The 15,837-nt window shown below is 43.5% G+C and overlaps 1 protein-coding gene across 4 annotated transcripts in view; it reads left to right on the top strand.

The window, feature by feature from the left end:
- The window catches only part of TLN2 (talin 2), a 455,709-nt gene that overhangs the window by 342,761 nt on the left and 97,111 nt on the right, over positions 1–15,837 (top strand). For all 4 annotated transcript variants that reach the window (XM_033189877.1, XM_033189876.1, XM_033189874.1 and 1 more), the window contains 4 exons: positions 7,206–7,414; positions 8,526–8,645; positions 9,654–9,851; positions 10,895–11,034. In XM_033189877.1, the coding sequence (XP_033045768.1) occupies positions 7,206–7,414; positions 8,526–8,645; positions 9,654–9,851; positions 10,895–11,034 (667 nt within the window). The remainder of the gene's footprint in view (positions 1–7,205; positions 7,415–8,525; positions 8,646–9,653; positions 9,852–10,894; positions 11,035–15,837) is intronic.

Raw genomic sequence — 15,837 nt, 5'->3', positions numbered from 1 at the left:
TAAACCACTATTGGGATAACATTGAATCAATTTTGGGAGAATTGTTGTCTTTATATCATTGAGTCTTCTAATCTGTGAATATCCATTTATTTAGGTCTTCTTTTCTCTCAGTACCGTTTTATGGTTTTCTGCATAGAAGTCTCTGTTTTGGTTAACGTATGCATGACATATCTTTTTTCATTCTTTTACTTTCAATTTTTCTTCATGCTTATATTTAATGGGTTGGGTATCCACTGAGTTTGTCATTGTTCTCTGGGGAGGGCAGAGAGTATTTGGTGGTGTAACAATCTTTTTCTTTCAATTAGAGTATTTTGTCTATTTATAGATAGTGTAATTACTGATATGTTGGAGTTCGAGTCTATCATCTTAGTATTTCTTTTTTCTGTGCCTACCTGTGGTAAGTTCCTTTTTTTCCCCTTTGCTTTTGCCTCCTTTCAGATTCGTATACATTTTCTAAACTCTATTTCCTTCCTCTTGATTAGCTTGTTAGTTGTACATTCATTTACTATTCTTTTATGATGTCTTTAAATCTAAGTTACTCCGTTTACCTCTTCCTGCATAGTGCAAGAATCTTGGGACATGTTAACTTCATTTACCTTTCTTTCAATTATTGTTGTCTTTTTTTTTTTTTTTTTGAGATAGAGTCTCATGCCGTCACCAGGCTGGAGTGCAGTGGTGCGATCTCAGCTCACTGCAACCTCCACCTCCCAGGTTGAAGCAATTCTCCTGCCTCAGCCTCCTGCCTCAGCCTCCCGAGTGGCTGGGACTACAGGTGTGTGCCACCACACCCAGCTGATTTTTGTATTTTTAGTAGTGGTGGGGTTTCACCATGTTGGCCAGGATGGTCTTGATCTTTTGACGTCGTGATCCGCCCGCCTTGGCCTCCCAAAGTCCTAGAATTACAGGCGTGAGCCTCCGTGCCCAGCCATATGTTTTAATTCTAGGTATATTTTCATCTCTGCGATACGGTCTCAGTATTGTTCCAGATAATCCTTATTCATTTGGATTTCCTCCCATAGTTGCCCTTTCCATCACCCTTCATTCCTTCTGCATCTCCAGGGGCTTTCATTAGGGATCATTTCTCTTATACCTGAAGAACTCCCTTCATTATTTTCTTTAGTCTTAATCTACTGGTGACAAATTCTCTCCATTTTGGTTTGTCTAAAGATGCTTTTGTTTAGCTTTTATTTTGGGTGGATAGTATCACTTATTATAAAATTTTAGGTTGGCAGTTGTTTTCTTCCAGCACTTTGGAGATGTTATTCCATTGTCACTGGCTTCCTTTATTTCTGTTATGAAGTTAGCTATAAAGGTAATGTGCTTTTATTTTTCCCCTTTCCTTGCTTTTTGAGTTTTCTTAGTTTTTAGTTTTCCAGCAGTGTGCCTGGGGGAGTTTTCCTGCATATTTATCCTTCTTTGGGTTGTAAGTACTCCTTGAAAATGGGATTTGTTGTCCTCTGCCAGTTTTTAAAAAATCAACCTTCGTTTCTTCAAATATTGCTTCTGTCCCATTTCCTTTTTCTTATGTTAGATCATTTCACTGTGTTTTCTACATCTTCTGTACCCTTTTCTTTTTCATCATTTTTCTTTTCATGCTTTATTCTCAATATTTGCTTTTGATCTATCTTCCAGTTCACTTTTCCTCTCTTTAGCGGTGTCTATTCTGCCAGCCCCTTCAATTGAGATTTTAATTGTAAGTATCATATTTTTCAGTTTTAGAATATCCATTTGATTATTCACTTATAGTTTGCGTCTCTGCTGAAATTCTGTATGTTGTCATCTAATTTCTTCAACATATTTATCACAGTTATTTAAAGTTGATGTCCAGTATCCTGATATCTGGATAGCCTGTGCCTGTTTTTATTGTCAGGGTTTTTTTTCCCCCACTCTTGGTATTTCAGCCGTTGGTCTTGTCTCCTGGTGTTTTCATGTTCTTTGTTTGTTTGTTTGCTTGTTTTCCTTCAAGACTGAACGTTGCTATTTTAAATTGTAGAGATAGTTTGAGGCTCTGAATTACGTTTTTTTCCCTACATAGGATTACTGTTTTCTCCTGACAACTGGTTAAGATAAGGACAGATCACAATAAAAATGCAGGAACTGAGCTGATTGGAAATTGTGTGGTCTGTTTCCAGTTTACCTTTGAGGGTGTAGCCCTTGCGTGTCCTATCAGAAAGGGTTGCTATTTACCAGAGCCGTTCTGTTTCTTGAGCTCAGAACTATGCTTTTTCTCTTTCTAGCCCCATGAGACTTCAGGAAACTTTACTCAGCTTCTCAGCTTGTTGGCAACAGGTTAGAAATTAGGAAATGCCTTTAGAGAAAAAGCAGCCCTGAACATTGGACTCAGTCCTTCTTTTCAAGATCTTGGCCCTCTTTACCTTGGGGCCTTGGTATTTCTCCAGTGCCTTCAAATAAATGTTTTATATATGTTTTCCAGAGTTTCTATGTGGGAAGGCTGTTTACAGTAAGTTGTTCTGCCATCACTACAAGCAAAATCCTCTTTGATTTGTAAAAACTGTATACATTTATTACTTTGAAAATAAAAGTTTTAAAGAGCACAATAGGAACACAAAGTTAGTACAGCATATATAGTACCTGCAATAATAAGAACATAAAATTTGATCCCAATGGGAGGATAGGGGAAATTTTCAGAGCAGAATTGACACCTAGCGAGGGCTTTGTGGATTGTTTAGGACTCCTTTAGCATTCTAGGAGAAGGAAAAGTAGGATACAATTCTTAGAAAATCATAGGGTAATATGAGAGATTTAAATTTCAGAAATTTCTACACTTTCCCTAAATCTTGCCAGCTGTTGTGTAGATAATGAAATGCATATTTAGTAGAGAAAAGACTCCTTTACAGGTTGCGTCATCTCATACTGATAACACCCAGGAAGATATGCTGTCTAGCTGGTGTCGGAAAAACAGCCTAGAAGTAGCCCCATTTAATTTTGGCAGGCATTGGAAGGCAGTTGCATAAGTGAGCACTGCATGTATGATGCCTTAAAGATGAGAGAAAGAAGGCTGATGGAAGGAACTGAAGATGGTGAAAGTAATAGGCAAAGAGGAAGTGAGAAGTAAAAGGATAAGGCTGAAAAGTTAGGCCAGGGTCAGATCCTAAAGGGCCTCATAAGCTAAAATAAAGGAGTTAGACTTTAACTGAAGAATATGTGAACATGTTTTTCAGCTGTGGACACAGTTCAGATTGCTTTTTGTATAGGTTGCCCTCCCTCCCATGTGTAGAATAGATTGGATGGAAACAAAGTGGTAGGCAAGCAGGCTGTTGCATTAATCCAGATAAGAGATGATAGTGTCCTGCAGTGGAGATGAAGTGATGGATTGAAGAAGCAAAGACTCGATCATTATTGGTGACTGGTTAAAAGTTGGTGGAGATGGTAACATGAACGGTTCCAAGTGTTTGGCCTTATAGCTCAGTGAAGAATTGTATGAATCACTGATGGGAACACAGGACCGTTGGTAGGAGTAGGGGAGGTGAAGTTCAGGAATGCTGGGTTCAGCACTAAATATATTCCATTTGAAGTGCTTGGAGAATATGCAGGGAGAGCATCATTAGGCAGCTAAATCTTTGGCTCTGGAACTCAGTAGAGAAGGCTGGGCTGGATGATACAGATTTGAAAATTGTTGGTAAAATGATAATGATTGGAAGTAGATAATTTTGCCAACAGGGAGTGGTAGAGTAAGAGACATCTTATCAGTTGTAATCTTGAAGAACATGACTGGTTAAGGAGGAAACTGGCAATGGAAATCTTTGAAAGAAAGAAGAACATGGAGCTGTGGAGGGGGCAGAGAAACCAGGAGAGAGGGATGTCTCTAGAGCCACAGACATAGTTGCTGCCCAGAAAGTCTTGTCAAATGGAAGACTTAAGCATCCATTAGCTTTAGGAATAAGGAGGTCACTATTCTCCTTGTTGAAGGCAGTTTCAGGAAAGTTGGAGAATGGATGGGAAGCAAGGAAAGAGACACCATGTGTGGAAAACTTCTCCCTGGGTCTCAGTTTCCTTGTCCACAATTGAGGTGTGTGGGATTTTCAGAAGTTGCCCGTGAGCTGCCACTGGACTGCATTCTAATACAAGTGTGTTTCTGTTTGACCAGTGCAGAAACAGTGCAGTGTTCAAAATATACTTCTGTATAGCTGATTACAGTTACACAGAACCCTTTGTAAATACTTTGAAACAGATAAAAGATTTGTGTCGTACCTAGTCTTTATCTTCTGAGGTTGCTGTGTGGCCCAATACTGTCTGGATACACAGTCCACCTGAATTCTGGTAAAGAATAGCAACCATTATGAAGAATGCTGCTATATTTGATATCACTTGATATGCCTTCATAAGACTCTGTTACTGAGTATCATTTAAGATCCAGATGGCAAGAATACCGTGAAAGTAATCTGTGTTTTCAAAGGACTGTGGTTATTGAAACAGAACTCTGCTTTAGTATTTCACTCTGGTGGTTCTGGTATTGTGATGCACACTTTGACTACAGGAACAGTTCCATTCGGAGGGTGTTGTTTGCTTGGAGATCTGACCCTGTAGTGGTGAGCACTGAGAATGTTGCTGTGTGTTCAGCCATGCACAGCCATGGGTGTTCATTGGACTTTCTGACCTTTGATGGCCTGGTTTCATCCTTTTGATGGTATGGCTTCCTCTTTACAGAAACGTGATCTCTCTCAAGAAGGTCCTTGTTGTGCTTTGAGATTTCACAGTGAGTCCTCAGCAGAAAACACATGGGTTGGACCAGCTTAGGTTTTTGGAATTTAGCTCTTCTGATTTCTATGTTTTTTTAATTGTATGAGTCTAGGAAAGGTTTTTTCACTAAATGGATTTTGCATAAACATGTCTTTTCTAATTGCATATGATAAATGATTTACTCCTCCAAACTTATATATGACTCAAATAGAAGTGGATTCCAGAGTCCATGTGACAAATGGGAAGACAAGAGGAGAGGTCTAGAAATCACAGCCTAGAATCTGCAATGGTCAGAGCTAGGAACTCAGCCTCTCCTAAAACCCTTGAGAAACTGAGGCCCAGAGGGAAAAGGCAGCAGTCTAGACCACACAACTAATCAGCAGCAGAGCCAGAGCCAGATGAGGTCTTAACTACATCTGGCGCTTTTCTGAGCAACAGCATCCTTCAACTCTATGCCAAAAGCTTAAGCGTAAAATGGAATGACCATTCTCCTCAGATTGTTTCTCTCCTTCACCTTAGCTTTGTTTACCTTTGTGCTTTCTCTTCTGGACTTCTCCTCTGCCATAAAAAGCACTTAGTTTAAAATTCTTTCATTCCACCAGCTGTACTCAGAAGTGCCATGGGATAAATGATAGATTGGCAGCTTTGTAATTTACCTTGATTAGATCGTGGTTTTATATCCCAGCTGTGTGATTTACTAAATATTTACATATTAGCAAGTCTGCAGCACTGCAAACCCGTCTGGTTTTATGGATCTGAGGCCTTTCACACTCTACTGTATCACAGAGCCTCGCCCTCAGTGAGGAAAAGACCACCTCCTGTGTAGGTGCTGACTCAGCTGAAGCAGTGGCTAGTAAAGACCACGCTCGCTGGTGCCAAGAGACCTTCCAGCTCAGTCCTGTAGAAAATAGTCATTCCAAAAGTTCATTGCGAGAGAGACATCGATTTGCATATTTTTCATGTAGATCTTACATGTTCCAACAAAAAGGACTCTTAGTTCTGTACTCCAAAAAGCACTATTAAGAATATTTCACCTCAAAGTGAGGAAAGCTCAGATGTAGCTCTCGTGCCACCTCTGGAAGTGTTTGTGGGCAAAATACATCTCAGCACCAGGCTTCATCTGTGAAATTTCATGAGATGAGCTCTAGGGTAAACTGTTCAGTGATTCTCAGGCTCATATGTGTCCTGGTGTCTCCAGTCTGCATCCTCTTCTCGGGTGTGTCAAGGATTGCGTGCCAGGCAGCAAGACTCACGTTTATTCTGCATGAGTTGGTGCTACAGCTTTAAAGGACTAGTTTATATTCATAGTTTATCACCAAATCCCATCATCTGTTTAGACGCAAATTTAAAGATAAGCAGGCACTTCACAAAAGAGGATATCTAAATGGTCATTAAGTGCATGCAAAGGTGCTCAACATCATTACTCATTAAGGACATAAAAGTTAAAACCTCATTGAAATGCAGCTACACATGCATCAGAATGATTAAATTAAAATCTGATGATACCTGGTGTTGGCTAGGATATAGAGCAACTGCAATTCTTACAGACTGCCAGTGGAATGTATAATGGTAAAATCATTTTGGAAAACTGTTTTTGTAGTAGCTTCTAAAGCTAGATATATACTTACTCTATGGCCCAGCATTTCAACTCCTAGAGAAGTGATTCCAAAGAGAAGTGATCCCATATGGCCACTTGAATATATAAGAACTTTCTTGTTAGATTAATTCATAACAGCCCCAAATGGGAAACAACCCAAATGTCCATCAACAAGAGAATGGATAAACAAATATTGGCATATTTGTATCATGGAATACTATATAGCAAGAAAAAAGAATGAACTGCCACACATCACAACTTAGCTAAATCTCACAGCATTATGGTCAGAGAAAGAAAGCAGACACAAAAGTATACATGTATGTGGTTCTGTTAACATGAAGTTTAAGAACAGGCAAAAATAGTCTAAGGTAATAGACTTTAGAATGGTTATTACTTCTGGTGTAAAGGGAGTATTGACTGGCACAACTGATGGTGGGTATGTGGCTATATTCATATGTACCAGTTCACTGAGCTGCACATGTAGACTTGTTCACTGTAGTGTATGTAAGTTATGTCCCAGAAAGACAATTGAGAAGAAAGGTGCCTTTAAATGGCCTCCCGCAAACGTGTGCATGAACATATCCAGGTATGTCCATCTGTGTACTCACTCCCATGCACTTGGTGTTCTAGGTCTAGGGACAGTGGGGCAGTGGGAGCAAGGCAAGTCAGGGGGAAGACGTCTTTAGTATTGCATTTGTTATTAACGTGTCTCTTGGTTTGGCCCAGAACCAGGGGGATATGTTTCTGAAGCCAGTTACTTCTTTGAGAAACACAGCAGTTCACATTTTATGAAAACTAATCTGCAGCTCCCCTTCTGTGCCAGGCCCTGGTGCAGAAGCTTATTCCTAAGTAAAATGTGACATTTAGATGGAATCTAATTATAAGTCTGATGGACTTTTATCCCCAGGGGTGGCTGCTAGAGAGACGGCCCAAGCTCTGAAAACGCTGGCCCAGGCCGCCCGTGGAGTGGCTGCATCGACGACCGACCCCGCGGCTGCCCATGCCATGTTAGATTCTGCTCGAGACGTGATGGAGGGCTCCGCCATGCTCATTCAAGAGGCCAAGCAGGCCCTGATTGCACCTGGAGATGCAGAGAGTCAACAAAGACTGGCTCAGGTGAGGCTTGTGGTTGTCATGGTCATCATTAACATGGACTTGTGGGTGGGCTGTCTCCTGGGCACTTTTCCCTGATAGGAACACTGACACAGCAGTTTTTTGCGGAAACTTCCAAAGGTCCTAACAGTGCTGGCCATACATGATACTCACTTTTGTAAGTCTTGCCTAGTATTCTCTACATTAACGTGTGATCTGCTTAATTGACGGTCAGGATTGGGGATGGGGGCCTTTGAATTCTGTCCTTGGGAGTTTCGGAGCCAGGACATGTATTTTTGGGCCTATGTGTGCTGACCTATATTGCTGCTCCTCGCCAGGGAGTGAGGTAGATCCACTAGGGCTGGCCACCTAGAAGTTTTCAACTCTGGCTCTCTATTACTTCTTTGAATGATTCTTCGACTGCCTGATGGAACCAGTTGGCTAAGGAGCATCCAGGCAGAGTCCTAGATGTGGGGCTGGGAACGGGATGGCTTAGATGACAGGAAATGACACTTCCCACCTCCAAAGACCTTCCTTTTAATTGAGGATACCGAAGAATGCATACGGGGAGCTGCTAAACCTTCCTAGACAGCATGAGGGCAACTCCAGTTGTGCTCAGAGCACCCCACTTGCCCCTGGGTAGAGTGAGGTTTGGGAGGATGGCCCCATGGGTCACTGAGAGGAAATTAACCACAGGCCTTCTAATTGTGATCCAAAAAGCTCAAGGTCTCCTTCCACCTCGGTGACCTCAGCAGGGCTCCCAAGAAGGGAGATATTTTCATTTCTCTTGGTATAAGAAATCTTTGCTTTAGAACCTGACCTCATGCTGGAGTGTTCTGTGTTTGAATCACAAAACTGTGGCTTAGCCTGGCTTTGGGGAACAGGTGGGATGTGCTGTGTCACTGTGTCGGACCCTTTGCTGAGACAGAATGTCCATCCCAATAAGAGGGTGGAAAACATCTTCTCTGGGACGAGGGGCCTGGATGAGGTGGTGTAAGACAGGTGACAGTGGCAGGCGGATGCTGGTGGGTCATTTCCGTATGTGTTTCAGCTCTGCGTGCTGTCACTGCCCATTCCCAATCAGTGTGCAGAAATGTTTGTACTTAAAGGTGCTTCTCTCCCTTCACGAATTCAGGTGGCTAAAGCTGTCTCTCACTCCTTGAATAACTGCGTAAATTGCCTCCCTGGGCAGAAGGATGTGGACGTGGCCTTGAAGAGCATCGGGGAGTCCAGCAAGAAGCTGCTTGTGGATTCGGTGAGAGGTTCTTAGATTGGGAAAGGACACTGGGGGACTTGGCTTGCATTAGGTGTGAGTGAAGTCTTCTCTCCATGAGATCTCTGAGCAGCTGACCCTTCCTTTAGGAGTCCTGTTTTTCCCACTAGTCTTTGTTTTCTGTGTTTTCCTGTCTGATCAACAAAGTTCCCAGGTGAAGCTTTTAAAGCTTACTTTTTCTTTGAGTGGGTGTTGCCGTTTCCTCTCGGATCATCCCAGAGAGACAGGCAAAGGGGTGTGTGATCGCCTGGCTTCTTATCAGGACATCTCAGATAGTGACAGTCAGGTGTTGGAAGGGTACATGTGTCCAAGACTCAGTGGGACAGCGAGTAGTCTGAGGAATTTCACCGTGGGGCCTGTTCCCGTCCCTGCTTTATCAGTCTGCTGAAGGAGGGTTTGCGCTCGTGCATCTTTGTTTCTTCTCTGCACAGGTATAGAGACAATGCATGTGGGTGATGAATACAGTCTAGCTTAACTCCCTACAACATTTCACAAATAGGTTATCATTCTGCTAGATGACATTTAAAAGTTATTAGCAAAGACCACTAATATAATTGTTGGCTATTAGTTTGGAAGAACACGATTTGAAGTTTGATAGCAGCTGCCTTTTAGTTTGCAAAGCTAAAACTTAGCTTTCATCTTAAGAGAGACAAAATAGGGTAGAGTTTTAGAGAATGGACCCCGGAGTCAGATTGCCTTGGTGTGGATCCTGTCTCTGCCACATAGGAAACCTTGCGCCCCTGTAGATAGCTTACATTTTTAGATCCACAGTTTCTAGCACTGAGTGGGTGTTTGATAAATTTAAATGAATGAATGTATATGTTGAGGGTCAAACCTATTAATAAAATGGGCTCAGATGACTCAGAGCCTTTTAGTCGTGATGACTCAAATGCATCCCTGAAGAGTCTGTCCCCCCTCCACAATACCTTCCTTTTATCCCTCCCCCACAAAGCAAAATGTCTCATGGGGTGTGCCATCTGTTCCCCATAGCTACCTCCAAGCACGAAGCCTTTCCAGGAAGCCCAGAGTGAACTGAACCAGGCAGCAGCTGATCTGAACCAGTCTGCTGGCGAAGTGGTCCATGCCACCCGGGGCCAGAGTGGAGAGTTGGCTGCAGCTTCTGGAAAGTTCAGCGATGATTTTGATGAATTCCTCGATGCTGGCATTGAGATGGCTGGCCAAGCTCAGGTGGGTGTGGAGGTGGTTGTCTGGAGTTGACCTTAGCCTTTCCTCTCAGATGGACAATCCATCCTTGAGACTGATTGAACAAATAGGAAAAGGAACCTGGAAGCAGGCAGGCCATGGTTGCATTCTTTATGCCCTCATGGGAATAGCATTCCCAAAGATGCTATCAGCTTATGCATGAGGTGCTGTTAGTAATGAAGGATAACTTCTCCCATGATCCTCCAGCAGAATTCATAGTCTTACTATTTGGAGGGAGGGTAGAAAGAAGGAGAATGTTTAACAAAGATTAGAACAGCTCTTCAAATGTGGGATAATAAAGTAAAAATATTTGAGGTTTAATGGACCATTCAAATGGTCTGTGTCTAATACTGAGTGTCAAGTGATTAAAAACTGTCTCCTTCAGATGAACAGATAAACCCCTTGTTTAGAGCAAAGGAGCTTGACTGATCTGGTGTCAGCTTGCAGAGCTGTTTTTTTTTCCTGCGCTCCTTTGACCTCCCTAAAAGAGATAACCAGGGTATACCTTCTTCTAGTATCTACAAAGAATTGTTTCTCAGATGGCAACCAGGTGAGAAATGTGTCCTTTCCCGAGTCAGGAACTTTAGGGATGCAGTCAGCTCTGAATATCGAGACAGTGCTGGTCGTTTGTGCCAGGCCGAGATGTACAGCTCCTTGACAACTCCAGCATTGTTGAGCAAGATGCTGGAATCGCTGCCTGGTCTGTGCATTGGCTCACAGCTCACTCGCTCTCCTCCCACCCCACTCCCCGCTTAATGCCTCTAGTTGTGAGAAAGCACAGCTCTTGGCTGACCCACTTGGGGATGGATTTCTTTCCCCATGGCATGCATCTTGATCTGAGCATCTGTTTGGAGAAGGGTAGACACTGGTCAGTGTCTCATCGAGTTAGGCATCCACAGGCTAATTGGGTTTAATGTGATCTATACAGATAACCTGCCTGCATGTCAGGATGCTGCTTCTAGCTCTCTGAATGCCTCCTTCAAGAAATGGACAGGCCCTAATCGCTCTGGCTCCTTTTGACCTTCCAGACAAAAGAAGACCAGATCCAAGTGATAGGAAACCTCAAGAATATCTCGATGGCATCCAGCAAGCTGCTGTTAGCTGCCAAGTCTCTCTCTGTAGATCCAGGAGCTCCCAACGCAAAAAATCTCCTGGCTGCAGCTGCAAGGTAGGGGTGGGACAAAATGTGCTTTTGTATGTGGTTAAACAGTGTCATTGCAGTCTGAAGATGTGCCTGACATCCTCCCAGTTTTGCTGAGCGAAGAATTGGTGCTGTCCTTAGGTCATGGGAGGTGGAGCTGAGAGTGATGGACACTCTGGTATTTTATAAAACTGGTTCATTTTCATGTTCTTTCCCCGCTAAAAATATCTTCCATCTTCTCATACAGCCTTTTCGGTAGAGACTTGCCTAGACGTAAGGTCCTTTTTGACTTGTAAACACAATGGATCAGACAGTTTTTTTAAAGCAGTGTTATATCTTTCAGATTATAAAATAACATATGCTTCTTGAAAAATCAGAAAATACCAAAAAGTGTAAAGATAAAAAGCGGTGCTTATCAAGTCACTTAACAGACATTTGTTGAGCACTTAACCCTGTGCCTGGCATCAGTGTTCGACTGAATGTAATACGTTGTATCTCTCACATGGGGAAGGCTCCACTTTAAGATGAGTAGGGAGTCAGTGGGAATAAATTGTTTTTGGAAATATATTAAAACATGAGTGTGAATTTTGGGATGATTCTGGTGTCCTTTTTTCCTGTTGGTTTCACACAGGGAAGTGGGTAAAACAGTACAGTTTCTGCTCCAGGGCCACAAGTCAGTTCAGTAACTAGTGGTTGAATGTGGTATGTGGAGCACTGCAGTGACAGCCCGAGGGGTTCTCATGTCAGCTGCTCCTCTTTCATTTTCCTGAACCCAGAGAGTAGGGTGGTCATGATTCTGTGGTGGTGCAGGCATGTTTTCTTAGCATTATTTAACATCACATTATATAGAAGAAAGCTGACAGTGGAGAGAGATTAAAAGCAGGACTATTAGGGGATAGAAAGTAATTGGAAGCCTTTTCAAAATGTGCAGATTCGTGATTTTTGAAAAGCATAGCTTTGATTCTGCTTTTTTTAAACTTGGTTTTTAAAATTTACTTATTTGTGTGTGTGTGTGTGTGTGTGTGTGTGTGTGTGTTTGTTTATATCTCCCCTGGGAGCTCAATGGCTGTTTTTTAAATTGTTGACATCACGAGACCTGAATTATATTCCAAGCTTTTTACTACTTGACTAACTCAGTCGCATTGGTCAGGTTGCTCAGCCTGTCAAAACTTTCCCGTCTGCAAAGTGGGGGTGTGAACTGCATCATCCCAAAGCTATCTTTAGCTCTCAGCACATGAGATCTCATGGTACTCGTGGTCCAAACCTGCCCTTCCTCCCTTCTCGGCTTGTAGTGGGGGTGTGTGTGTGTGTGTGTGTGTGTGTGTGTGTGTTTAAAGGGTTAGACACTGTCAGAGCAGTTTGCTTGCAAACCCTCAAGTTTCTTCATTTATTCCTGGAAGGTACATTTTAACTGCAAACAATAGCTAGAGCCACTAGAGGATTGGAAAATTACCTTCCCATCTCCCCATCTCATGCTTTGTTAGTGACTATTCTAGTAAATAAGTGACCTCCCTCGATGGTGGGAGAGTTGAGAGGTGGGGTTGGGGGGTGATGTCTGTTCTGTTGAGCAGCTGTTTCTGATAGAAAACCCCCTCTTGATCATTCCTTTTTTTCCTACAAAGAGCCTTTGGATAAGGCAACTGACATTTCCAGGTATCTGAACTCAGATGTTTTTCATTATCTTCAATTTTTTGCATCATTTCAAAATTACAGTTTCCAACTTGGAATGTCTTCACTCTCCTAAATTGTGAGAAGGAGGGGGAATGTATAAATTGCCCTTTTGAAAGCCAGCTATAGAAGGAAACAGACCCGGAAAGAATATTGCTGGTGTACGGCTCTGTGTATAGCTGCAGGCCCCCTGGTGGTGGCGGCGGCTTGGAAGAAAGGACATGGGGAAAAGGAAAAAAAAAGCTTTCTTTGCCTTTCTGTGCAGGCTTTTAGGAGTTGACTAGAGAATTCCCAGCCTGGTGGTTTCATAGCCAAGTAAGCACTTAAAAATCATCATGTGAAAATGATTGTCTCAGGATGGAACTGTTGCAAGAAAACGCTGGCACATTCCCCTTGGTTTCTTGGCGCGTTTTGGCAAGCTTCTGCTCCCTGGGGCTATTTCTCAGCAGAAACTCCAGCCAGGTCAAGAGGATCAGGCAGGCTCCTCTTGGGACACAAAGCTCTGCCAGGCTGGGGTTCATTCATTCATTGTCTTACTCATTCATGTCTTCATTACATAGATTTTCATCACAGACCTAATGTGGGCGAGGCCCAGTGCTGAGTGCACACTGTGAATAAGACAGGGATGTGGCCCTGGTGGAGTTAGGCAGGACTCAGCACGTGCTCCCCTTATTTCATCTGGGCCTAGAACAGTCCTGCATAAAAGTGCACAGGAAGCTGGGCGGAAGGGATCTGATCATCATAGTCTCAGTCTTCAGTCCTCTGTCCTCCTTGTTCTTGAGACTGTCAGGTCCTGCCTGTCCTTCCTGTGTGTATCCTCAAAGTCCCTAGAAATGCCACTGCGAGGGCCCAGGCCTGGACCAACTCAGCCCTGTTCCACTCCTGTGTTAACAGTCTCGAACCCCTTATTATTTGTGGTGTCTGTGGTCCTTCTTTATTTGGGAAGAAAAGGTTTGCTTCTGGAGAAAAAAGTAGAGAATGTCTTGTCCCTCTGTTCTTAATTCTGCCTCTGAGCCTGGGTAGAATTTTGGGGGTTTTGGGGACCCTACCTAGCCCCTTGGTTTTGGATGCCTAGGGGAGAGAAAGTCATTTGCTATTTAGTGCCTGGCTTGTTCATTTTCTTCCCATGTAACTGATTGGGTTCTGGCTCTTTTCTGACAAGTCAGGTGAAGCTGGAGACCCTTTGTCACCCGTTTGTCAGCCTTTTTCCCCAACCAGGGGCTGGGCAGGTGCTCCCTAAACTTAGTCAAGGAAATAGAAAGCTAGCTTGCAGTTGCCAAAAGGAAGGGGGTATCCTATCTCTGAGCACCTTCCCTGAATCACTGCTCACCACCAGTCATCCTGGCCAGAAGGACTCCAGAACTGAGAAGGCTTTAGGCCCACAGCGGCCAGCATCAGACCCCGGGGCCAGGTTTCAGCTGCTTTCCAGTCCACAGAGGGTGCTCCCCGGGAACTCGCAGGTAGCCCCTGTGCCCCGGCCCCCCTTTGGTCTGAGGTTCTTGCTGAGCAGGGCTCCTCCTGTCCCCAAAGACTGTGAAGACGGATGGTTCAGCAAGCAGCACAAACGAGAAGAGTGCATCTGCTCCGTAAACAGAAAGGTGTACAAGAGACCTTTGCTCTTTGTGGGTCTTACATAGAATGTTTCCTTCCCTCCATCCAAATCAGGATCTCACTCAGCCCTGAGTTCCAATTGCTTCAGTCTACATCGAACCCTCCCTTTCAGGCAGACTCCACGCCCCACGGCTGAGGTTTTCATTTCCTGCTAGCTCCCTGTGAGTCCCTGCATTTATCTGCTCCCTGGCTCAGCCATCTATCATGCCCTGCCAGGTGTCCGCCCTGGTACTGCTTTCTTTCATCCGACTTCTTTGTACCTTGTCTTCTCATTGTCTTGCCTTTTCAATTAGATTGCAAACACCTTGCCATCCTAGAGAGATATAAATGATTATTTTTGTTATTTTTAAATATATATATATATATATATATTATATATATATATATTTTTTTTTTTTTTAAGAGAGGGAGTCTTGCCGTGTTGCTCAGCCTGGTCTCGAACTCCTGACCACAACCTCCAGAGTAGCTGGGATTATAGGTACAAACCACCATGCCTAGCTAGATGATTATTATTATGTTTATATATATATTTATTTATTTATTTATTTTTGAGATGGAATTTCGCTCCATTGCCCAGACTGGAGTGCAGTGGCACAATCTCAACTCACTGCAACCTCCGCCTTCCGGGTTCAAGCGATTCTCCTGGCTCAGCCTCTCAAGTAACTGAGATTACAGGCCCATGCCACCATGCCCAGCTAATTTTTTTTTTTTTTTTGATGGAGTCTTACTCTGTTGCCCAGGCTGGAGTGCAGTGATGCGATCTTGGCTCACTGCAACCTCCGCCCTCCGAGTTCAAGCAATTCTCCTGCCTCAGTCTCCTGAGTAGCTGAGATTACAGGCGCCTGCCACCACGCCTGGCTAATTTTTTGTATCTTTAGTAGAGATGAGGTTTCACCATCTTGGCCAGTCTGGTCTTGAACTCCAGACCTCAAGATCTACCTGCCTTGTCCTCCCAAAGTGCTGGGATTACAGGCATGAGCCACCACGCCCGGCCTCTAATTTTTGTATTTTTAGTAGAGACGGGGTTTCACCATGTTGGCCAGGCTGGTCTCAAACTCCTGACCTAGTGATCCACTCGCCTCGGCCTCCCAAAGTGCTGGGATTCTAGGCATGAGCTACCGCGCCCAGCCTAGATTATTTTTTAATATCTGTGCCTTGACATAACAGGACCCTGGGAATACAGCTAGGTCAATTTCGATTTGCTCTTTCCTCCTTTCCCAGGTGCCTCTTCCCTGGAGGCAGGAAGAGAGATGTCTGCTGCTGCTTTTTACCCTCTAAGCTCCTGACTGGGTAACTTGTGCAAATAGGTAATCAAAAGCACAAAGCGGCTGATTCTTCTCACACTCCTCCCCAATTCTGTATCTACTTGAAACTTCCAGCCAGAGCTCTCACACTTCAGTTGAATCAATTCAGCATCTCTGAACACTAAATAATTTTTTACCGTAACCCTTTTTAACCATTGAAGTTGTAGATCCCAATTTTTTAAAAACTGAGAGTAGATAGATAAGCCTAGATGAAAACACTGTTTCTGGAAGGTAGCATTATGGTTAT

This window comes from Trachypithecus francoisi, unplaced genomic scaffold (assembly GCF_009764315.1).
Source record: "Trachypithecus francoisi isolate TF-2019V2 unplaced genomic scaffold, Tfra_2.0 Lachesis_group3, whole genome shotgun sequence".
In the NCBI taxonomy this organism is placed as follows: Eukaryota; Metazoa; Chordata; class Mammalia; order Primates; family Cercopithecidae; genus Trachypithecus; species Trachypithecus francoisi.
The sequence above is the reverse complement of the archived record's forward strand: the minus strand, read 5'-3'. Positions and strand labels throughout refer to the sequence as shown.